Source organism: Anas acuta, chromosome 3 (genome assembly GCF_963932015.1).
Source record: "Anas acuta chromosome 3, bAnaAcu1.1, whole genome shotgun sequence".
NCBI lineage: Eukaryota > Metazoa > Chordata > Aves > Anseriformes > Anatidae > Anas > Anas acuta.
In genome coordinates this window covers 87,023,290-87,049,520 of record NC_088981.1, presented here as the reverse complement: position 1 = coordinate 87,049,520, position 26,231 = coordinate 87,023,290, and the positions used below count along the sequence as shown (strand labels likewise).

The 26,231-nt window shown below is 34.6% G+C and overlaps 1 protein-coding gene across 50 annotated transcripts in view; it reads left to right on the top strand.

Annotated features, from left to right (window-relative positions):
* RIMS1 (regulating synaptic membrane exocytosis 1) overlaps positions 1–26,231 on the top strand; it is a 312,325-nt gene that overhangs the window by 170,712 nt on the left and 115,382 nt on the right. For 38 of the 50 annotated variants that reach the window (XR_011095287.1, XM_068678176.1, XM_068678174.1 and 35 more), the window contains 10 exons: positions 1,027–1,126; positions 5,014–5,137; positions 12,296–12,342; positions 13,473–13,585; positions 14,576–14,706; positions 15,035–15,206; positions 15,335–15,491; positions 17,092–17,163; positions 22,263–22,419; positions 24,892–25,017. Coding sequence is in view for 49 of the 50 variants with exons in the window: in XM_068678176.1 (XP_068534277.1) it covers positions 1,027–1,126; positions 5,014–5,137; positions 12,296–12,342; positions 13,473–13,585; positions 14,576–14,706; positions 15,035–15,206; positions 15,335–15,491; positions 17,092–17,163; positions 22,263–22,419; positions 24,892–25,017 (1,199 nt within the window). In the remaining variant the exon portion in view is untranslated. The remainder of the gene's footprint in view (positions 1–1,026; positions 1,127–5,013; positions 5,138–12,295; positions 12,343–13,472; positions 13,586–14,575; positions 14,707–15,034; positions 15,207–15,334; positions 15,492–17,091; positions 17,164–22,262; positions 22,420–24,891; positions 25,018–26,231) is intronic. The other 12 variants (XM_068678175.1, XM_068678186.1, XM_068678198.1 and 9 more) reach the window with 2 other exon arrangements.

Genomic DNA, 26,231 nt, shown 5'->3' with positions numbered 1-26,231 from the left:
ATAGCAACAACACTTCTTTAATATCTGAGAAAAATGTTAGACCCTAGTAGGAAGCATAGATTGGAGAGCTTCTTTCTGATTTTTTCAGTCTCAGTTTTGTATGATGTGATCGAAGTTCTAGGTAACACACTGATAAATTTAGCACATCCTCTTGTGACAACCTTGTTGTCAGGTAGGCTTCTGGATCTGCTTGTGTATGGTTCTGTATTAAAACTGTATTTAATTTTTAATTAAAATCGAAGTTTTAAATTAGTAACCATGATGGCAACATGAAGAAATAATACCTAATGAACCACTGACCAGTGGGTTCCATAAATCTTGACCCAGGATATTCCTGACAAAAGAACTAACTGAAGAGAGTGAGAAGGGTAGAGAGAATAGTCAGTCAGCAAGGCTACTTTTTATTTTTTTTTAATATATATATTTTATTAAAGACCTAATCTTTTTGAGGGCACATTTTTTTCCCCTATTTTTCCCTATCTGTGTGTTATACACTCTTTAAAACAAAACCCTATTCAATGCTCTCTTCTGTTCTGTTTAATAGAAGCTAGGAGTTGCTTTTTTGTACTGTCATGTGCTTGGATGAGAGGGCCAGGGTTTTAGCTGTAGCAATGTTCTCGTGAACTACTTGCATATGTTTCCTAGTAGTGTATTAACTAAGTTTGTAATTGTTGCACTAATTTCACTTTGGAGATTTTAATACCTTTGGTTTGATGTTCACTTCCAATTTAAACTTAAGCACAAGACAGACATCTATTTGTAAAAAGTATATTTTCTTGAGTATTTATCAAGAAATCCTCTTTCTGAAACAAACTTGAATGTTTAGCAAGTTGCATAAGATAGCCTGGCCTTTTTGTATCTCTAACTTTTTCTTTTAGCCTCTGTGAAGACTAAATTGACAATAGATTTGTGTATGGATAATTTATTTTTAGTTAAAGTACTGTGAAAACTAATCTGGCTGTATTTTTGTGCTTGATATGATGTCTGGTTTATGGCATGAAAACTCACAAATATATGATCTTCCAGGTTGTTGGAGGAAAAATGACAGAATTAGGACGACTTGGTGCCTTCATTACCAAAGTGAAAAAAGGTAGCTTGGCCGATGTGGTGGGACATCTCAGAGCAGGTAAATCAATAAGTTACATACAAAATATTTTGTCTTGTAATTATAGCTTTTTGTAATGCACCTGTTAACTTACATTAACATCACTCATGTGATATGCTAATATTTTGTAAATATAGAAGAACACTGTAGTGTTGCTATGGAATGCTACAGTTGTCTACATTTCTAATTTACTATTAACTCCAATGGCTTGAACATGTGAACAATATACAAGACACTCCTGTCAGTGTCAGGATTGAATGTTACCGGTGCATGTGTGCTTCGTATCTGCGGAGCTGCTTGTTACGCTCTATAGAAGCAATATAAGCATACTATAAAACTAATTCATTGTGTCAAACAAAACTCACTACAGTTATTTTACTCACACTACATTGTCACCTGAAGGGTGATGCATTGTATACACAGTAGACATTATTAGTCAGTGTGAATTGTTACAAGTAAAAATGTGAAAGAGCTCAAGAAAATGATCCTAAAGTATATAATGCGTATAAGATTTATATAGTGCACTTGCAAATAAGTGGCTGCACTGTTGACACTTTTCAGGCTTTTTTTCTACATGAAGCAAGAACTATGCATGGCAGTCAGTTTTCTAAATTACTTTTTAGTGGTTTATATTTTGTAACAGTCCTAAACATCTGCTTTCCAACATCTGCTTAGCAAACAAAATTCTGTACAACACCTTCTTAGGAATCCAGAAACTCTAATGAAAACTTTTTTGAATTTAGGATAATTACATGAAGCAAATAGTAATAAGGAAGTATAAATGTCTTGGCATTTATTACTTATTTTTTCAAGTAGATAAATGGAGTGTTGATAGCACTACTTATTATAATTGTTTTTGGATTTTAACTACAGATTATAATTACAGAAAATTACATTCACTTCACTAATCTTGAAGTGTCTAGGCTGAAATGTCTCATTTTTAATGTCTGGACTAGGTTAGTTTTTAGGTCAAAGCTATTTCAAAATAATTCTGAACAATATTTTTAGGGTCAAAATAAATTCAGAGGACTTGCTAAGCAGATGTATGTAGTTTTGTCTGTTTTCTATTCATTTTATTGTATAGGACTAGAACACACACAAAAAAGGCATGGAGGAGTCCTTTCTGCCAGGAAAACTCATTTTTTCACCTTTCTCAAAAGCCTTCAGAATTTGTGTAGTTCATCAATTTGTGAGTAATTACACAAACCTCATAAATTTTGCCAAAGACAAATATGAAGTCTGGCATCAGGAATAGAATAGCCCTATGCAACAATAAGCACTAGCTACAAAGCACCTTGGCAGAAAAGCATCTGGACGTGCTGGAGGACGTGCTGGAGAACATGAGTCAGCAATGGATACTTGCAGCAAAACACGCCAAGCATGTACGGGGCTGTATTAACAGGACTGTAGCCAGCCAATGGAGGGTGATGCCCTCTATTCCATGATTATGAGGTTGTATCTGGAGTATTGTGTCCAGTTTGGGCTTCTCTATACAAGAAAGAGACAAACTGGACCAGGCTGGGCAGAGGAAGTTGATTAGGACTCTGAAGTCTGTGGTGTACAAGAAGAAGCTGAGAGGGCTGGGTTTGTTCAAACTGGTGAAGAGAAGACTGGGGGGGGGGGGGGGGGGATGGAGTAATTCCTTTTTTTACCTGGCTAATGGGAGGTTGTAAGGATGAAGAGCCAGACTGTGATCACACAGGAAGCAACACACAAAGTGGAATGAAAAAGGTTTGGATTGTGAAAACTTCTCTTCTTGGTGAGAATAGCAAGGTCCTGGAACCGGTTGCCCAGAGGAGTTGCTGGATGCTTCCTTGGAGATACTCAAATCTCAGCTGGTCAAGTCTCTGAGAGCATGGATTGATAGCTGACCTCCAGAAATGTCTTGTGAGGAATATTTTAGAATTCAATTTAAAAATCAGAGATTTGCAGCATAATTCTGAAAATCTGGTATCTGCATTGATAGGTGGGGGTAGAATGCAGGATTCATTAATTATAATATCTTGAGGCTTGTTATTAGTATTTAGAGGCATGGTGTATACTTACAGAAGTGACTCCACAAAGGTGCAGGTGTCATGTAGGTTCCGTCAGCTAGCTTTGTCCAGATATCTTGGTTATACCTAAACATCTGTGTTGTAAGGTGTCTAACAGCCCTGGACTGACTGACTTGCAACTCTGAGCTACTTCAGTGGGACTTAGGACCAGGGAGCTCATTGCACCTGGAGCAGTGGATCACAGGATCACAGAGGACCTCTGGAGACTGCTAGTCCAACACCCCTGTATGAGGAGGGCCAGCTAGAGCAGGTTGCCTTGGGCTGTGTCAAGCTGGGTTTTGTATTATGTCCAAATTTTGAATATCTGGATGGTGTTTTCTTGTTCCATGCCTTCAAAATGTGATCAATTGGTTGCTGTGTAAATTAAGTTTAAATCATGTGATTTTTAGTGTTGCAAATCTATTTGTCTCTGCTGGTTTTTGCTGTTAAGTTCTAACTATTGGAAAGCTGGCCAGACCTTGCTACTTTGAATGCCTGAGGTGTTTTTGTAAATTAAACAAATTATCTGTGAAGAAATGAGATTTTATTTTAGGGAAAAAATCATCTTAGTTTATAATAGTTGTTAGCATTTGAATACAACCAGAATTTCAAAATAAATTGACTGTGGTTTTACGGAGTTATATGGATTTTATTTTTTCAAATTCCTAATAAGTCTATTCTTATATATTTACTTAATTTCCCCCCTAGGCAAGATTATGTAACGAATATACAAAGTATTTAAATCAGTTTCAGCTAAACAACATAGTAGAAAATTAAACTTACCTCAGCAAGCATTGATTAAGTCTTTCATTAGGAAGCCTTTATGTTTTAAAGAATGACAAAATGCTTTGAAAGCTAGTGGGATCTTTTGTGGGGTCCTTTCTTAAAATACCAAAACAGGGGCTGTTCAGGAAAAAGGAATGACAATCATTGAACATAAACAGAAGTTGTAGCTCTGTGGTTTGTTAGTTAGGAGTTCAGTTAGGATAGTTTTCCTTGGTTTATTAACAAGCACAAGTTTTGCCATTTGCCTTAGAGCTCAGACGGGAGCAAAGCCAGCAGCTGAAGGATTGTTACTGACAGACAAACACAAAATTGTTGTCAATAAAGAAAATAAATTTATTTGTGGCATCAGATAACGGTTGCAGAGTTCATACTACTGCATAGGATATGAGAGTGTAAACTTTATGTTATGGTTCCTTCAGTTTAGTTGTTTATCTTTCTTTAGAAATTATAATTAAAGGCTATTATCTTTTTATAGTAATGTCAAAGTGTAATGCAACGTACATACTATCAAAATTCTGGAAATGGCAAGGTGAAAAGTCATTTAAATGACTTTCATATCATCTTTGTTTTCTTCCCCCCTCTAACATCCTCAGAAGGTAGTGACTCATTCCCTGCTTTTAGTTTTGGTTCATGGGATACAGACAGTGAAGACTCTCCTTTTCATTGAGAAATCAAAATGCACAGTATGCCTACAAATTGTAATGAAAAAGCATGATTTTTAAAGGTTTAACATCAGATATTTATATTTTTTCAGGTTTTGAAGATCAACCCTTTTATTGTTTATTTTCGAAGTTTATTACTGCTAGCTAATAAAGGGTCTTTTAAAGAGACTCTTTAATTTCATAGCACAGTAACAGGTGCTGTATTATCTCTGAAGTACATAAGTTTGTACAAGTGGTTTCCTTAATATGATTTTGTGTACAAATTATGAAAGGAGCCTTGATAGTGTCTCAAAAAACATTTTTGATTTTCAGCACAGTTTTTAAATTCATTTTGAGCAATGTAACTTAGCTTTATAGATTTCATAAATGTTTTGTGCTTCTTTTCAAAATAATATTGAAATTAAATAAAATTCTCTTTAAATTCAAGGGGATGAAGTTCTAGAATGGAATGGCAAACCCTTGCCTGGAGCTACAAATGAAGAAGTTTACAACATTATTTTAGAATCAAAGTCAGAACCTCAAGTTGAAATTATTGTTTCAAGGCCTATTGGGTAAGGCTAAAGACTTGCTTCTTAATCACAGTTATTATTTGTACTAATGGGACTTTTAAAGGGACTATTTGTGAGTTCATTATTTTTCTCTTTTTTATCTCTTAACAATGCAATATGATTCACTTTCTATTACTGAAATCCTGTGCATTCCATTTTTTTCATTGCCCATAGCAACCTTGGATCTGTACAGTGATACCAAAAATATATCAATATAAATGTGTAGGTTTTTTGTTTGTTTGTTTTTGTTTTGTTTTGTTTTATGGTCAAAGTACTAACAAGATTTTTGCCAAATGGCAAAGGAAGAGTTAGTATTTATGTTTATAATGAATTAAAGAAGGCTTCTTTCTGGACACCATGTATTGATCCTGCATGTGAGTAAACATGTGAGTAAAATCTTTTTGTCAGGCTCTTAGATTCATTACATCAGAATAACTTACACACATATTAATGAGCAGAAGGAAACATGAGCAAACTGAACATTACAAGATCTGAAATACATCAGTGCTAGTAGGATTTTAAACAGCCTTTCTTTAAAAATGAAAACAAAACCATACTAATTGAAATGACTATTTAGCTTTAAAATACCAGAATTAAAAGCAAAAACAAAAATACCTTCACATTAATTAATGTAATTTTTTTTTTTTTTCAAAAATTAGCATTTTTTTTTATATTTAGAACATTTATTTGTTATAAATCCAGGTTTGGGGGGTTAGTGATAACAATTCGTATGTTCTTGACTTATGAAGTAAGCATTGCAAGGATTATAAAATCTGTTTGAATTGACAAAATGAGTGGGGTTGGTCCTGTATTTGTCACAATTGATTTGTACAATTGTTTATTCTACACTTGTCCTTTAACATGACTGTATTGCGACTGTTTTGAGCAATCTTATAGGATTAAATATGAATCACATATTGTAAATTCACACTTAGATTGCAGAAATGTGTGGCATAGTTAATGATAAAAAGTGACTCTAGGCTAGTTTAAAAAAAAGTTTGAAAGGTTCGAATCTATCTGTATTTTTTCACCTGCACATGACACATAGGTCATGTGCACTCACTGTATGTCTCTAAATACAAGTGTCCTATAGTTAGATGGTAAACTGTTTCATGAATGCGCTAGATTTCATCGAAATTATAATTTTTGTGTCTCAATATGATAAGTTCTTAGTTTGAGAAACAGAGAGCACGATTCATTTTCTTTCTAAAACATTCTTCTCTTACATTTATTTTACGTCAACTTTTGATGTTTGGTTTTGTACACACTGTGCAAGTGTAGCTATATTTTGCAAATGAGCTCTTCCTTTTTAACGACAATTGCTATTAAAAGTACTTAAATGAAATTAACATTTGTTGCTAATTTTAGTTGTGAGTTTGACCTTTTAATGGAAAGTGAGAGCTTGATGCAATAAAAGTGGTTGTTTAGGGCTAAAATTAACATCCAGATGGAGACTGTGGGGGAGTAGAAACCTTATTTTACATTCTTTAGTCACAGATAGGAGATATTCCTGACTGCAAACTTCAAATTCAGTCCATCATCATTGTAATTAAAAATAAAATTCCATAAGGAGATTTTTGGAAGTCTATTTTTTTTTTTTAATGTTTAAATCAGCAGAAAATTAGTATGTTGATAATTGGACCTGACTTGAACTTTCAGTTGAACAAAAACCTGAAAAGTGATTTGTGCAACTCATATAAAAATAAAGTGCTATAATGACATTTTAAGCAGTGAGCTTTAGATATCAGTATATTTGCAAACGTCGTGTATCATTAGACTTTTAAGGTAACTTGATTATTTAAAACAATTTATTGTAGTTTATGAATTCTATAAATAAAATATTAAAAAAAAATGAACATATTTCAGTAATGTACTCTTGAAGAAAAATCCAGAGAAAATACCACAACTGCTGTACTGACTGAGACACAGAATATGAAGGGCATTCAAAAACAAAGACTGCTTTTAAATCTGGGCAGTGAATTTTACACCCAAAAAATGCACCTGGACATAGGACTGATAAAATGTAACTTTTTGCTTTAGATGACCCATCATGCATATTTATTTCTGGACATAAGCAAAAATAGAGCACATTAGACTACACCTTTATTTTGAGACAAGTGGAGTCTTGGCATGGAGATGTTTATGTGCTATAATAATGCTGTCCTGGTAGAGTTGTGTCCTGACTGGATTTTTTTTCTTTTTCTGGGAATATCAAATAAACATCTTAAAGGGGCTAGAGCAAGCAGATTTGAAATTTAAAGATAATACCCTTCTCCAATAGCAATGAGATAAAGTTCTGTTGTTTTATATCAGATTGGGATTTACCCATCTCTCATCTAAAAAGAATAACAAAAAAAACATTAATTTTACAACAAAGAAAATCCTGATGTTAGTGAACAAAAATAAATAAATAAATGAAATACTCCACATGACTTTCTTGTTTTGTTTGTTTTGATTATAATCTATGCAGATTGTGTTGTAGGATGGGAAACGGCTTGCTTTGGACAGCAGATTACTTTTCTTTTTTCCTCCTACCTTCTACTTGTCTTGTTACCCAAACTATACAGTCATTTCAAATCCATGATAGTGAATTTTACTGAATCCAACAAATCTAGTACAGCAAAGTTTTGTGTCTACTGAGGTGCTGACTGGCAAACTAGCTGCTTGATAAGGCATTAAGTGGTAATCCATTACACCTAAAATTCCTGTGAGAGAATAGGTTCCCGAAAGACCTGAAAAATGATATTTTGTCTGCATAATTTAAATGTTTTCATCTCTCAGTATTAATAATGCAAGTAATGTACCAGCACATTTAATGGTCTCTTTTTAAAAAGTCCTAGCATATTAGGTCTAAAAAGCCCAAATTTGACACGGTTTGGCTTGAGTGAATAATAGGAGGACTGTGAGGCCACCAATTAGACAGCTGCAAGTTACAAAATTGATGTCTAAACAATTTGCTCAGGCTTGTAAATTTGGATTTCTGTGTCTATCAGCAAATGTAATTTTGAGTAATGGATAATTGTAGGATATTTATTAGAGAAAAATGTGAAAAATGTAACACAATTAACAGATGAAGGCATAACAACAATAAACAGTATAACCGCAATAGTACCATAAAAACTCCATAGAAACTAATTGACATTAATGCTGATGATTGCAAACACAGGGTAGGTAAGAAACCTATAAAAAATAGAATTAATGGGTTGGGCATCTAAAAACGAGGGGGAAAATGACCTATAAATATGCATACGATGTGAGAGGCTATTAACATAAGATAGCGTAGAAAAACCTCTGGCAGTATGCTGGTTGGGGAAGAAGCCTGGCATGGTAACTAACTCACTGTCTCTTGTGTGTTCCGGTGACCTCATATGGGATAGTGCAGGTAAAACTTTTTTTTTTTTTTTTTTTGGTCTCTGTTTTCCTTGTTGGGTGGTATTTATATTTGCTTGGATTTCCACAGATAATATTGACAAAATTGTTGCTTCTCCAGTGGGATTCAACTGCTCTGTGCTTGGACTCTAGGTCCTTGCAAGGAGGTTGAATCTCCATAACAAGCCAGGCAATGCTAAATGTCAGACAGTTGCTCAAGTAATATAAATAGTGCAAACTGCAGATCAATGAGCAGGTTCTGATAGGAAGGAGCAGTGTTGGAAGTAGGAGGATGAACACTGGAGACAGGTACACTTTGTAGGTTATAGAAGATGAGCAACCTAAGGAAGTGTGGGCTACAACCACCTTTGAATTTAGTTCATCTTAAGTGATTAAGCTAACTGTAGTCCTCAGAGAAATTACATCTGTGGCAGTGTATTGTGAAACAGTGATCCTCACAAACCATAGATTTGCAGGCAGCAATCTTAACCTAAGTTGGGTTTGATTTAAGGTATTCATAGAGGTGTGGAAGGATCAGATATAAGATATTCATATATAACATTATATAAGAGTGCAAAAACCTTTGTGTTTCAAGGTAAAGATAAAAAGATGAAATTTGAGGTCACCAGCTCTTTACCAGAATGTTTCTGACATAACTTTTCTGATGTTTGCATTGTTCTGGTACAGGAGTAAAATTCTGTTCTGATTTTAAAGTTTGTGCTACTTAATTTCCCTTCCCTTCCCTTCCCTTCCCTTCCCTTCCCTTCCCTTCCCTTCCCTTCCCTTCCCTTCCCTTCCCTTCCCTTCCCTTCCCTTCCCTTCCCTTCCCTTCCCTTCCCTTCCCTTCCCTTCCCTTCCCTTCCCTTCCCTTCCCTTCCCTTCCCTTCCCTTCCCTTCCCTTCCCTTCCCTTCCCTTCCCTTCCCTTCCCTTCCCTTCCCTTCCCTTCCCTTCCCTTCCCTTCCCTTCCCTTCCCTTCCACCAGTCTAGGTTTGGATATTTTAAATCATAAGACTTTCTGCAGTCCAAAAATAAAAGTAGGCTAGATAAGACTGATCTGGTTACTTAATATGCTTTGGATTATAGTTTCTCTTCAGAATTTTCTTTAATTAAAATGCTAACATTCAAAAGTAAAATACCACTAATGCATTTGATTGACTTGAATACACCAGGCTCAATATAATATAACTAGTACAGTATTTAAGAAATATGTAATATTTAAGAAATGTTTATGTAAACTGGATTATTGAATTTGTAAGAAATTCACATACGGGTAGAAGTACAGTTCTGAGTTATTTCATATACATTTTGAAGTCATTAGCAGAAAGCAGAACTGTTACAAATGTTAGAATATACTGCCACTAGTTCGGTGATCTATACTGCATACTCTACTTACTTGCTTTTTATGTCTTGCAGTTGCTTTATGTGTAGCTGTCTTTAAACGAGATAAATATATCTGACATACTTTTAAGGAAATGAATATTTTCTAGCAATAATTACTTTTAAAAAATTACAAAAGCTCTCTCTTGTACTAGTTTAGTGATTTCTTGAGAGTGAACAAGCTTTAATGTGGGCATGAATAGTGAATATGGTGGGTGGGAAAATTGTCAAATAACATTTCAGTCACAAACAATGCATTTTGTCTGGAGTTGAAATTTATGTTCTAGTTTTCACTGTCCCTGTGAATTTGTCATAAAAATTATAAGGAGTTCAGAAAAATACATTAAAACATTGCACTTTCATTTTTTTTTCCTGTCTGCTGAGTAAAGTTTTAGAAAAGGTCTAATTATTTTTGTCACTTACCTTTACCTGGTGAGGACTTCAGTATTGCCATCTCTAAGTGAGGGAAATACAATCAACTTGACCGTTTGTTGGTATTGTTTTATTTTGTTTTGTTTTGTTTTGTTTTGTTTTGTTTTGTTTTGTTTGTGGTGTAGCATCTTCATTCTAGTAGCGGTAGTAGCTGTTTTTTCCTGAATTGTGTGGATCTGATATTTGTGTCTTCTGTGTTAGGCTGATAGTGTGAAAGTGCTTTATTGTAAATGTAAATCAACTCTTAAGTGCTTATATCTGTAATTAATATTTGGGGCTTATTTGTAGCTTTTTTTCCCCCTAATGTATTATGGACAATAATGAAGAAAAATGGAAACTAAATGTATTTTGATGTCTTTCTTTATCCACCCAGGTGTGTAGGGTGCACTTTCTGTTTCGAAACATTCCTTGCACATATGAGCCCTATATATAAATATCCTAAATGTGACATTATTACAAGAGTACTATACTACAGAAGAGAGAATTCATATTCTAGTGCAAGAAAATATCACAAACTTAATGCCATATTGAGCAGAAAAATAGTTTGAATAAGCAAACTAAATATTTAAGACTGATGAGAATTTCCCTGGAAATTGAAAAGAAAAAATGCTAAGAAGTCTGCACAACAGTCCTGCACAACATGTCGTGTTTGTTTGTGAGATAGTACTACGCCATGTCAAGAGCAAATAATGCAGTTGTATTTCCATGAGTTTGAGGAAACCACGGTACTCCTTACTTACAAAATCAAGGGAAAGAGAAGAGTGTCTTTGTTAGTGATGTGAGATGCAAACTAAAGCAAAATGTTAACTTGGAGCTGAAATAGCCTTTCTTAAACTGTGTGCAAGAGTTAAAATGCAGAACATGAAAAATAAATTGAAGATCAGATGATTGGACATTGTTACCTTCCTTTTCTGACTTAAGTGTCTGTTTCTTTTTCACAAGTAGCATTTATATGACCTAGGAGTCTTAGTTTTATTGACTTTCAAGTTGGTATGGTAATGTTTCACTGAACAGAATGCCTGAATGCCTTTAAGAGTCCCCAGCTTTAGACTTAAAATCTTTACATGTTCTTCAGAAATATTACTGTAGTTTAAATTTTGGATTTTTTTTTTTTTTGTAGAAATATTTTCATGTAATCCACTTGCACTTTGTTTCCATTTTTCTGCTCTGTTTTGCTAACATTTGTACAGTAACAATCATTTCTTGCTTTTGCAATGTGTTTTCTATGATAGCTGGGAACAGGACAGAACAAGGAGCTATCATCCATCATCCAGAATTTTATAGAAGAGTAATTGTGTTGATATTAAAATTTCTACAGATTTTTGTGAACTTAACCAGTTTGATTTTTATTACGCATAAGTATGTGTTGGGTGTGTGTATGTTGAAAAAATTTCCACACATATTTGTAATATGCTTTCAAGAAATGTGTTATTCTTCTGTTTGTTTAATTTTGCTAATGTTGTTTGCTTTTTCTTTTTATTATTATAAGACATTTTCATCAGTTTCATTCCGTGAACTCCTTGAGGCGTTTATATAAAAATTACTAGTGAGTTAATCTATGTCTTGTGTTGTTGTTTTTTTTTTTTTTCCCTTTTGTTTTTCCTCCAAGGAATGGTTGAGTGTCAGTAGGTCTACTTTTACCACCATTCTGTTCATGAAACCTCTCTAGAACCTCTCTTATTCTAAAATAAAAGAAACCTCTTTTATTATAAAAATATTGTGGAAGCCATCCACAATATTATCATTGTAGTGCTCATCTGTAGCTCCTCACTTTGAAGGAAGGAGGAGTTTGCAATGTTAAGGTTTTCATGAGTCCTAGTGGAAAATAGTGAACTGTATTTAAACACTTCCTGTCTTTCCACATAATCCAGTAGAACTCAAAAGAGAACTGTATTTCTAAAAAAATGTCCTAGATACATATTTGTTATAGCAGGAGATCCTCTCCCTTGTTCCTAATTACTTTGTGTATGTTCATGTTTTAGTGATATTCCGCGGATTCCTGAGAGTTCTCATCCCCCGTTAGAGTCCAGTGAGTATACACTTTGTTTCTTTGCCTGACATGGTCTTGTACCCCATACAGTCATTTTGGCTATGAATTTTCAGAATGACAGGCACTGGGAGACTGCATTGTCTTCAGGTTTTTATATGACAAAATTCAGTGTTTTTCAGTCTCGTGTGTTAAAAGTGAAATGATAGAGATTTGATTAAAAACTGTATAGATTTCAAATGCTGGTAGGATTTTATTGTTTTCACCTATATCTTCTGCTTTTAAGCATATCAGTTTATGGCTGTATAAGCTGTGACCCAAAACAGTTATTTAATTTACTTGTCCTAACATAAATGAGGAGACAGGGGAAGGGGATTGCCAAAGGTACAATTGGTGTCAGAACTTCAACTCCTGCACCATCCAGCCTAGTTCAGAGATCTTGTTTTCTGTGCCAGAAAATGTTCCATAGGTGAAATTCTTGTGTATGATGCCTTAAAAAAAAAAAAAAAAGAAAACAGAAAAAAAAAAAGAGTGTGTGTGGGTCTTTTTAGCTCTTCTATTTGAAGTATACCATCTGAAGTGTATGAAGGCCATGAAGGCCATGGCTTCCACCCATCTGAGCCTTGTCTGAGATGCAATGAGGAATGTTATCTAGGTCAGGATCCTGCAGGGCCTCCTAGGCCTGGCACTGCTCCTTGCCTGTCATGAGCTTTTCCTCACTCATGAGGGCTCTGCTTCACTGGTGGAGCAGGATTGTCCTCTATGCCTGATGTCTATCTTGCATATCTTCTTGTCTCTGAATTTAGACAATTCAGTAGCCACCTGAGGCTACTATACAATAAATGTGGGTTTATTCATCAAAAATTTCAACTGTGCAATTCTGCAAGAGGATAATATTTTATTTAAAACATCTGATAGGGTTTGTTAGATGAAGAACACTTTTTAATATATTATTAGAATAAAACAAGAAATTTAACCTGAAGTAAGAGTAGCTAAACTGTCTTTTTCACCACCCTATCTACATCAGCTTAACATCTTTCTGTATATTATCACATTAATACTGTATATAAAGACAACCTTTATACAATGCAAAGAAAAATCATTTAATCAATTACCCAAATTTGCTTTAAAATTTCAGATGGAAAGTTCATGTGTTTCTCACATATTTTTAGGTTCAAGTTCTTTTGAATCTCAGAAGATGGAAAGGCCTTCTATTTCTGTTATATCTCCAACCAGCCCTGGAGCCCTAAGGGATGCACCACAAGTCCTACCGGGACAGCTTTCTGTGAGAATATTTGTTTTTTCTTGAGTTAGTAATAAACACTTTCAGATGTTGTTCCCTTAGCCCTCTGACTTCCCACGGTCTATTGGGAAGTCAATGGAAATGGCTGTTACTGCTGTTTTTCAAATGTGTGAGCACGCACTCACTGTAGTCACAGTGGATGTAAAGAATTGTTGATTTAATACACGAGTGTGCAGGCATTTATGCTAAGAGGAGCACATGAAAGTGTCTTGCAACTTGTCATTCTGTACCCTCTACATTGAAAAATGTGACTCTTCTGTACCTGCAGATAACAAACACAGTACCACTTTATCTTCTTTATGAGAGCACTTAAAGAGCTATGTATTTGTTAATAGTAGCATCATTCAGTAATACACTTTAATTTAGATGCACATCACCTCCTGGAATTCTCTGTAATGCTAATTGAAGCTGTGCTTATTAAATATACTGTAAGCACACAGACTTTGTTTTGTACATTCTTATTTTTTATATTGATTATATTAATTTTTAAGTACAGAGTACACTCAACAATTTTATGCTATGATCCTATTAGGAAATAATTTAACTGCATATTATTCTTTCCATAAGAACATTTGTAAGGTGGCAAATCAGAGCAGACAGATTTCTGCCATGCTTTAAGTTTAGCTGTAGTCAGGACTTCCTGGTTAAAGTATAGCTTCTAAAGTGCAGAACTGAGACAGTGCTGACTTAAATGGACTCACATGTACAAGATTATGCAGTGAGTACAATAAGCAATATAGGAATAATCAAGCACCACCATTTTATTCAGCTTTGATAAATAAAAAAGTCTTGGTGTATGCCAACATCTTTTCCATCTAACAATTAAATATTAATGCAACAAAATATATCTTAATGTCTCTTGGAAAGATAAATACTACTTTTACATTGTGGTTGATCTTGTGCACTGTGAAAATTCTAGGTGTATTTTTTTTCCATTTTCAATAATGTTTTCTGTTAACTTGATTCTTGTAGGTGAAACTGTGGTATGACAAAGTGGGACATCAGTTAATAGTGAATGTTCTTCAAGCAACAGATTTGCCACCAAGAGTAGATGGACGCCCCAGGAACCCCTATGTAAAAATGTATTTTCTTCCAGACAGAAGGTAGTATTTCAGTTGAGAAAATTATATTTTTCACTTACTGAATAAACTTTTAAATGAATGTGTATGAATGAGAGAATTATTTTAAAAAATTTGTTCTATTTATATTGGTTATAACAAATCACACTTGATATATGCAAGTCAGTATTAAATTAACTCTGTGGATATTTGGATGAATGCAATCCACCACAAATACACAGTACAGCAAATACTTTTCTCTTTTAAGCATTATCAGATCAGAATGAACAACACCAATAATTACTGCTGATGAGTAGATGGCATTCTTTTGTAAATTGTTATTGGAAATAAATCACAAATATTTATGTTTCAGTGATAAGAGTAAAAGGAGGACCAAAACAGTAAAGAAAAGTCTAGAGCCAAAATGGAACCAAACTTTTCTCTACTCGCATGTGCATCGTAGAGATTTTAGAGAACGAATGCTTGAAATAACAGTATGGGATCAGCCAAGAGTACAAGAAGAAGAGAGTGAATTTCTTGGAGAGGTGATATATACAATCACATTTATCCCAAGTTTGTTGTTTGTTTTTGAACACATATACATATATATATACTATATATGTGTTTGTGTGTACATGCCTTTAAAATTAAAACCTGACAATTTTTCTACTAGATTCTTATAGAGCTGGAGACAGCACTTTTAGATGATGAACCACATTGGTATAAGCTACAGACACATGATGAATCTTCACTACCTCTGCCTCAGCCATCACCTTTCATGCCAAGAAGACATGTACATGGTGGAGAAAGCTCTAGCAAAAAATTACAAAGTAGGTCCAAGTTCCATTAATGAGTTTAAAATTTTAAATTAAAAATGTTGGTTATGGTGTAGTGATATTTAACTTTGTTATACAAGGTAAAATCTGTAGATGTAAGGAAGATATATGCTAAAAAGAAAAAAGAGATGCGAATTAAGACATTATGACATCACCTGTGATGCATAACTTTCAAGTATACAAAAACTGTTTGAACTGGTTGGTTTTCACTAGCAAAATAAAATTGGTCAAATACTTGTTTGCATAAATCTTGTTTTAAAAGGAAAGATGAAGTTCATGATTATTAGATACATTTATAGTAATTAAAAGCTTTTTATTTTAAAAAGAAAGGCATTAAAGCCTAGTGAGTTGAAAAACATTTTTCATCAAAAATTAGTTTCAGCCTCTGATATTCTTTTTATATGCACACACCATATATACAATAAGATGAGAAGTGTACTTTAGCAGCAAAGAAAAAATATGTACTTATATTGGGGAGATACAGTTGTTCTGGAGAGTCTTATTTCAGTTTTCATAGAATCGTAGAATGGCTTGGGTTGGAAGGGACCTTAAAGATCACCCCAGTTCCAACACACTTGCCATGTGCAGGGATGCCACCCACTGGATCAGGTTGTCCAGGGCCCCATCCAACCTGGCCTTGAACACCTCCAGGGAGGGGGCATCCACAGCTTCTCTGGGCAACCTGTGCCAGTGCCTCACAACCCTCTGAGTGAAGAATTTCCTCCTCAACTCTAATCTAAATCTCCCCTCTTTAGATTAAAACCATTTCCCCTTGTCCAAAATCAGATAATTTTGCTCAATTATCTGACTGAGCAAAAAGTCACTCTCCACCTTTTTTTATAAGCCCCCTTTACATATTGAAAAGCCACAATGAGGTCACCCCGGAGCCTTCTCTTGTTCAGGTTTGTATGATTCATACTAAAAAAAAATGAATATATTGACATAGTTTAGTGTTGTAGCCTCTCCGTTCATTTAACTTGAATAAGGATTTATTTAAAAACAAGAAGGATGTAGGGCATTATTTTAAAATATGCTTCCAAGCTATTTTTCTTCTTTTACTTAAAAATAAATATTATTAGCTCCAGCTAATGCATAGGAAATTGGGGCACATTCAGGAATGAATTACAGAAATATGACACTGCTGTAATTACTGCATGAGAATGTGTATAGATAGCAATCTAAAGGTTAGTTTTCTTGAGATACTTGAACTTTTCTAATAGCTGTCAGAGCTGTTTCCTCTTCTCCTTTCTCACCATATGCTGCCACCTCTCCTTTCCCATTCAGCGAGTTGATTCAGTTTACTCAACTCACTGAAATAGCACAAAAGCATTTTGCTTGTTTAGTGAGCTAAAGTAACCTAGTAGGAGAGTACTGAGGAAATGAGGGAAGAAGGGGAGAGGAGGCTGCAGCATCTGTAAGCTTTTGGATTGGCTCAGTTGTTTGGTGAAACTTCATGGTCACTGCAGTTTAGTTCTCTTCTATTGTTTAGACTTAAATCATCTTTTCGATTGTAGTGGTACATTAAATGAACATATTTTTACGTTTCATAACTCAACCAGATGTTCAGGTATTTGTTTACCTTACTGTTGTGCAGGATCTCGGCCAATCAGTGATAGTGACATCTCAGATTATGATGTTGATGATGGTATTGGAGTTGTTCCTCCAGGTGCGTGGGTGAACAGCATGGTCCTGCTTTCTTCTTTCTTGCTTGATTTTCTTTTTCATTCTTTTTGCTTGCTTTTTGTTTTTGTTTTCACTTTTTCATTATAGCATTGAGGATGCTGGTTTTGCAGAGTGCATTGTGGAAAAAAAAAAGTTTTCCTGATTATTCCATGGTAGCTTTCCTTCTAAAAAATGGTGAATTAAAAAGTTCTACAGTTCATTCACTGATATTTCTTTTACATATCATTCTTCATATATGAACCACTGGATGGTTCAAACTGTTAAATTGTTTACTGCATCATGTTCCAAGCATTATTAAAAATATCAGTCGAACTCAAAAAATATTTTAAAACAGTGATTAAGGTTTCAGCATTGATTGCAAACATTTTTTATTTTGCTTTTTGCTTGAAACTTAGATGTAATGCAGTCTCCCATGGTTTTTATTGAGAATGCATGGCTATAGATAAAGATGCATGTAGCATGGCTATATCTTTTACAGTTTTCTTGAGCATTCATGAACTATCATTACCCTAAATGTTCATAAATATAGTTTGTATCATGGTTAGACTTTAGTTCGTCATCCTTTTCATATTAAAAATATTAAGGGTCATTTTGGATGACAAATTTTTTTCTACTTCTATTTGACTGTTGTTGCAAGTCAGATGAATAGATTTCCCAGTTGTCCCAAACTAAATTTCATTGTCCCAAGCCTATTTTATTGGCAGCACTAAACCAGTTTTTCCCTGGATATCTGTGATGACAATTGCTGAATTAAATCATGGTGGGATTTAGAAAGTTCTCTATCTTCCTGATATGAATTTAAAATAATGTGATAATTTATTCATTATATAATGACTTCATAATCACCATGATATACTTTTGATGTCTACACAGGCAAATTTTACTTCCTTTGATGTGTTTGGGTTCTTGCCTTATTTCCATACAATTTCACATAAGTTACTAAGAGGGAAATTTGTTCCAGTATGTCTGGTAATGGTATTTGATTCAATGAAGTAATTAATCTTGATACTTTTCACATCAGCTAAGAGAAAGGACATTTAAAATTAAAATAAAACATAGGTTATAAAAAGGTAGCATATCTGTGTAGGCCTTCTTACATTTAAAGTTTCAGCATACATGTTAAGACCAGGGATGTTTTTTCAGCTGTCCATGTGCCATTTAAAATAAGGTATTTTCCATCTGATCGGAAAAATTCAGAAGTGTTTGTCTGAACTCACTGGACTCTATTCTCTGGGTCAACACTTGAGTAACTACGATTCTGATAGCAAGTTCTTAGGATTCTGTGTGCTCAAGTGTGCCTTTGGAGAATGCATGGTTCCAAACTTTCTCAGAGATCACTGCAGAAAATTGCCAGATATCATTGGTGGCAATAGAATCTGCAATGCCTTAAGAGTGTATAAACTGAGACTTGAAGGGCCTGTTGAGGAAATTTCATCCACTTAGGTCAGAAACATGCTGGCAGCTGATGTGACGCAGTACAAAATTGTCTATTCTGATTTTAATGGATATATTTTTTTGCCAAATGTGAATGGAGAGTTCACCTGTTTGTGATTCCTGTGAGATGCATTTAAGTGTGAGGTTTTTGTTTACAGATAAGACCTGAATTCTTAAATGGGGGTTTAACTTTATGGGGCAAAGAAAATTTCAGTCATCAACCCCTGATGTGTGACAGAGTAGACAGCACACGAAAATGTATTTTGCAATGAGAGCTGGAAAATGCCACCAGTCCCCCTGTCTACCAAATTGCTCAAGAATCTTAGGCAAAAGTTAATAAATGTGATTAGGCACCTAATTCAAATAAGCATTTCTACCTATCTATATACAACATTCCTTAGTTGCTAGAATCTTCTAAGATTGTAGACTTGATTTGCATTGAATGAATACTACAGTATCTTCTCCATCTAAGAGTCTCTGCTAAATCTAAGTTGCATTCAAATTCCTTGCTGTGCTGCAGGGTCCTTACCCCTTCTCTTCTCCTGCCCCCCACACCACGGACCTCCATAGAGCACACTGAAGTTGTTGTGTGATCTGGGTTTCCACACATCATTTTTTTGCAAAGTGTGTGTGTGAATGAATATCCACATTTCCCCCATAACGTGAGATGATGAAGCACTCTTCAACCATTTTGGCATTACCTATGTTGACTTCAACCAGATTATTCTAGGATTAAGATATTCCTTCTCAACAAAAATGAGAATATCAAAATTGAGTTTACAGCATGGGACTCTAAAAATATGTTTTTAAGCCCCTTTTCCTTCCTTTACTATTTCCTTGCCAATGTTGCCTGCTATGTTTTTTATGTAAGATAAATAAGCCCTGTCTTTATTAAAGGTATATTTGTACAGTTGATAATTTATTAATTGTTTTGAAATGTTCAGAAGAGAATGAAGTTAATTTGCCTTCCTAATATCTCAAGATTTTCACAAAGATTACTGCTCAGTTGTTAAAAGACAGACACGTAACTACAAAATGTAAGAGCACAAAAGCTCAACTTGATCATCGCTATAAGCTTGAAGAAAGAATGATGAAGATATTACGTATTCATGAAGTTGCTGCAAGTTCTTAAAACTATAATTTCAAATGTTAAACCAATTGCTAAGGCAAATGCAGTACTAGCATTTAGTAGTAACAAGTAAAACTGTTCTCATGGACGTTTCAGCAGCTGCTAAGAATCCTTCTTTGTACATGGAAGTAAAGATACACGTAGCTGCATCAAAAGTAATGGCCAGTTTATAACTTAAGTATACTTTAAGGAAAAAAAAATCCCCTTTCATATCACAAATGTGTCTTATCTTCAGAATAAGTAACTCTTCAGAATAATTTATTCTTCTGTCATAAATGAACTGTATAAATGGTTGAACTGTGGTTACCTTCCGGTAGCAGCAGCGTAATATTAGCACAACACCTTGTCTCACCATCTGTATTGTGTTTTCTTTTTTTAAAAAAAAAGTTACTCTGAAATAAAAACATTGTATAGAATCATTTTCATCATCCATGCAGCTTCCATTTTGTGTCACACCTGACAGTTTCCCATGAGCAACTGAGAAACTTCTTCTGCGTAAACTACCATAAGCTTTATTGCTGCTGCCATGCTGGTCCATGCAAAAAAATTCTCATGCACACTCTGGAGAGCACAGAGCTTTTGTATTTGAGGATATGAGGAAATGTTACTGTTGCTGTCACTGTCATGGTCACTATGGAACTATGAATTCAATCCAACCAATTTGACAATACTTAAATTAATACTTAAGATAAGCGTTACTTGCTATTGCTCTGTCTGTTCTGTAAGGTTTGTGTACACCCAATGCACAACTTTTAGATATTGCTCCCCAGATAGCTCAGCTGTGAAGGAATATGTAGGGTGATAGTATCTTCATATACCAGATGTTTAAGGATAATCCTATGTATAGTTTTTTTTAGGTGGGCTAAACTGAAATTTATTTTTGAAAACCTGAAGCATATTTCAGTACAGTTGTCTAAAGCTTAGAAAAAAAGTTTTGGATTCTTTTTGTTTTAGTGTTGAATAAAATGTACACTAGTGTTTCTTCTATTAGAGAAGACAGGCTTTTGCATAAACCTTTTTTTTTTCAGAAAATATGGCAATTTTCAGAACATACAGCTCAGATGTAGTCATCCTGGGAGAGGGAACGCATCAGTTTTTGTCATTTGTAATCATTTGTCTTCTTCTGACAAAAAAAACCAGACATTTTCTGCAACTATCTTAGTATACAAAATAAGGGAATCTCCACTGAAGTCCTGAGTTAGTTCCCATTTTGATTCAAAATTTGCACCCAGTACTTGTTCATAGATTAGGGATATCCTGATATTTCTTTTCAGTTTTATTACACAACCCTGAAGCACTTTTTGAGTAGATAAGATACTCCAGCCTCACAGTGCATCAAATCCTCTAAAACTTTGGAGTCCTTTTTTGTTGAAAGGTTGATGAGTCTTAGTCCTTACTTTCCACGATGCCATCAACTTTTACAGGCCTATTTTGCAGTCAGTGCTCACTAAACCATTGCTATCAAGTGGCAGGCATTTGCTGTTTATATAGCTACTAATGAGATCTCCCAAAAGTTTTTTCTTCATGCCCTTCTCTGTTTCTCAAAGAATAATAAATACCCAGCCTCCCCAAACTTGTGTAACATCACATTTTAGACATGAAATCACATTCATTGATTTTATTTCACATGTAACTCAGTGCTGAAGACGGTGCACATATGCATACACCATTATGGTCATAGAATCATAGAAAAGATACCCTCTAAGACACCCTCTAAGATATATCAAAAGTCATGCTGCTTTCTATTTCCCTGTCTGATTGACCTCCCCACATCCTTCTCCTTCAACAATTGGAAGAAAAATGTTATTTCCCATGTTCTGGCACCAGCTCTGGTTATTATGAAGATCCAAGAGTTGGACAAAGTCATAATAGACTTGCATGTGTTTGTGTTTATGCATATGTTTTTGACAGTAACCAGAAATTCTGTAGTAAAACTGTATAATTGTATTTTTTCAACCATGTCTTTTTCCCCGCTTGCCTCACTTGTCTCATATTTGTAGTAGTAAATGTATTGAACTCTCAGTACTGTATAAAAGGTGGACACAGTTCTGAAAGCTGTGATATTATAATTTATAAGCTACATAATCAGTTAAAACAGTCTTAGAATCCCTTGGATGACAAAATGCATAATCTAGTAGGTCCCTCTTCTGATTTTTGTTGTTGTTGTTATTAAGATGAATCTGTTAAGTAGTAGATTTTCTTATTTTAGTCATAAGTTAAATACAAGTTACTCTGGGTACTGTTTCCCAAGTCAGAAAAATGGTTCAGTCCTTTTTCCCACATCATCCAGTGATTACTGAAAGTCTCCTCAGTTCCTCTGTCTTTGTACATACCGACATTTAAAGGTAATGCTAGTAATTTATCCTGGCTGCATGATACGTCAGGATGTACAACAGCTGAATGACTACTTGAAAGTTTTGTAAGCTTTTGGATGTGTGTTCCTGGAAGGACTAACCACCTGAATTCATTCCAAACTCACACTTTTATTCTCTAATTTCCTTTTGTTGCCCTCTTAACAGTAGCTTATAGATCTAGTGCTAGAGAAAGTAAATCTACAACGCTAACTGTGCCAGAACAGCAAAGAACAACACATCATCGTTCACGTTCCGTATCTCCTCACCGTGGCGAAGATCAGGGCAGGACCCGTTCACGTTTACCAAATGTGCCATTACAGAGGTAGGCATCACAAGCAAGTGAAACCGGGTGATTTCAAGTTTGTGTAATCTGTCAATGGTACCTGTTTACTTATCTCCTCTTCAGCATTTTCTCTCTCTCTCTCTTTTTTTTTTTTTTTACAAAAAAATTGTATCTCAGTTTAACTGTGTGTTATTTGAACTTGATGTATACACTTCTTAATTACTCAAGAGAATCCATGAGATGAATAACTTTAAGACGTATCTTTTACTGATATTTTCCCTGTGATTCATCATCCTTGTTTGCTCTACCACAACTAGTACATGCAACTAACACATGGGTTCAGAAATGCTTTTCAATCAGTGACTGAATCTTACATAAAGTCATTTATGTATTTTTGTAGGACAATAAATAATGACACGTATAAATTGTATAATAAATATGAATCGAACTTCTCTCAACATAACAGCAATTTTAAATTACCTATTATATTTATAATTTGACATTCTTAATGGAAAAAGTAAAATATTGTTTGCAAAATCAAGCAGCGATTTATAAACCACTCTTTTCTGCATCTACTGCTTTTCGTAGACAACTTATTAATGGGAGGATCCTTTCAGACCTTTTCATTTTCATTCTTTATGATTTTTTTGAGTAGTGCCATATTAGACAGTTTTAACAACAAACTTGACCCACTTTTGCTCCTTTTATTGTCCAGGGCAATAAGCTTTTCTTGCAACCTCTCATGGAACCTTAAATATTAGACTAGTTTTTACCAGATTTCATTTCCTGTTGTTTCTAGGAAACTTCGGTTTTGAATTACAGCAAGAACTCAAACTGTTTTGTTGGTAATTTTATTGCCCACTGGCTGTGGTAGTTCACTGAAAATTTCCCATTTTTAGGTTAATTTTGTGTACAACATTCTATGCTCCAGTGACATCCTTGTGCATTGTTTCAGGATCTGTTGGAATTCCATTACTGATCATTTAATACCATGCTCTCCTAACTGTTGTCTGCAACATCTTTTTCTGTCCTTTGCCTCTGATTGATATTGATGCTCTTTGGAAGATGATGAAGATAATGGTAGTGATGAAAATATAACTATTCGGAAAGAGTCAGCAGGAGTGGTTAAAGCAGGCTTTGAGTCTCATAGATAAAGTGTCTGAGGTGTTTCAAAATGGTGGTATATTTTAGGAAACCAGCTTCTTCTTCCATTTGAGAATCCTGATGATCCCTTTTCTGCATTTCTATTCTTCATGTCATATGTGCTGTCCTTGTACACTGAAATTATGCGTGCTTCTTAAGTTCCTGCATGCATCCCCGTCTGTTACTTCAGTTCTTTTACATTAAATTATTTGACTGTCCAACAAAATCACTTGCTGTAGCACTTCAGTTATACATCTTCAATAAAGAGGTATGGCTGTATGTAAAAAAGACTTTGGCACAGAGTTTTCTTTTTATAGTTGAGAGAATGAGACTATTCTTCATCCTTCTTTTGCAAACATATATATGTGTTTTTGTTGGAAAATGTCTGCATCCTCCTATCTATGCTGAGGCAGGGGAAGTTTAGGCTGGACATCAGGAAGGGGTTCTTCACAGAGAGAGTGGTTGCACACTGGAACAGGCTCCCCAGGGAAGTGGTCACTGCACCGAGCCTGACTGAATTTAAGAAGAGATTGGACTGTGCACTTAGTCACATGGTCTGAACTTGGGTAGACCTGTGCGGTGTCAAGAGTTGGACTTGATGATCCTTAAGGGTCCCTTCCAACTCAGGATATTCTATGATTCTATGATTCTATGATCTATAAGCAAGATGCAGAAACAAAATATTTCATAGTCAACCCCAGCTATCCTTTCGTTTTCTGCTTTGAAAAATGAGTGCTTCTTGTTTCTATGGCAATTATTAAACTAAAGGAAGAATCTGCACTTCAAAAAAAGAAAGTAATTTATTTTCTTGTTCTTTCCCATATGAAAAGAGCTTTAAATTCCTGTCATGGAGATGAGAGCCTGCCTGAAGTTAGGCAGAATCATTTCCTTTTCTGTATAACACACAGTTTGGAATTAATAAAGTCTGCTGAAAATTCACATATCCTGTCTCACAATATCCTAAGAATATATGGAGATACTTGAGCGACCTGCAAAAATTTGACAGCCCAAAATAAACCATTAAAAATCTGACTATGAAGCTACAAATGCACAAAACAATTTCATGTGAGCTATTATAAATTCTTATATTTTCACAATAGTTCTTTAAGTACCGGCTTGAAAAATACTATTAATGAGTCCATCTGTGTACAAAGAAACAGTGCTCTAAAAATGGTAGAAATGACTACTCTATACTTAAAGATGGATTTTTTTATCTATTTTTTAAAAATATGTATGTTTTTTGAAAGCATATATTAGCAATTTAATGAATAAAAGACTCGGTTCAATCAACTTGTACACTATAATTGTCCATTAAGCTGTATTATTTATGAGAAAAACAAGATTATCATACATATATCTGCCTTTCAGGAGTTTAGATGAAATCCATCAAATGAGAAGATCACGTTCTCCAACTAGACACCATGATGCCTCCAGAAGTCCAGCTGATTACAGATCCAGAGACATGGATAGTCAGTATTTGTCTGATCAAGAAAGGTACATCATCAGTCTGAACTTGGAAGCAAGTTTAGAAATGTCTTTGTTGGTTTGCTTAATTTTAAATTGTTTATCAGAAAACCACAGTCTGACAGTAATGGACAGAAAATCATCCTAATTTCAAAAACTAGTCATAATTAAGTTAACTATGCCTCTTTTCTAGTGAAAATGTGGTTGACAGTAGTAGCAGGTGTCTAGACTAATGGTTCTTGGGTGTTTGTCCTAGAGTACTCTGCTGTTTACTTCATGAACTTCAGCCCAGAGATTTTTGCCAGAAAGCCATAAATCCACACATATGCCCTAACTGTTCTTGCAACACAGAGACCACAAACATATTTGTCTGTTTTGGAAGTCAGTAAAATACCAGGCATTACTTCCTACTACTTGGAAGTTGCATATGCTATAGTTTGCATTCCTATATTAATATATTTTGGACATCTGCCTTATTTGTCTCACAGCATCGTGCTTAACATTCTGGTGAACTTGGTCCAATACACATGCATAGTGAGGATAGTTATGGTGCTTGCAATTAAGAAAAATATCCAATCTTTGATTCTTTGATGCTTGACACATGCATATACCTCCCTGGAATGTATGCAGAAGCTACATACACTCCTCAGAGAATAATGTGTTCTCTAATAGGCATTTTTTTCAGTTATCTACAAATATCTTCTAATAAAATGGAAGGAAAAGGGGATTTCTGCTTAGTTTTTATCTGAAAGGAAAAATAGACAAGGTTTTTCAGTTCAGTATTTTGGAAACATAATGGTGACATCACATGAATTATCAATTTGTGTGGTTCATCTTTATACACAGAAAAATATCATATAGCTAAATTATAATGGCAAACTTTTACCATTCATATACAATCAACTGTCCTAGTAAAGTCCCATTTTTTTGCAGTACGTTTCTATTTTTTATGAGTAACAGTGACAAAACCTTTCTAAATAATACAGTAAATTTAATATAGCAAACATGTTCTGTAGCGATGTGAAAGCATGTGAAGGAATACATATAAAAATCTCTGGAACTCTTTGTCCAGTTTTTGAAGCAACACAAAAAGAAATTGAATAACAGATGGCTTTTCCAGTTAAACTAGTTCAGTTTTGTATATGATCTTGCCTGTTTTGTTTTGCTTTGTTTTGTTTTGTATTTTAAATATGATAACACACATATGGGAATTAATGGTTTACTTGGAACAGTTTAAAATTCCA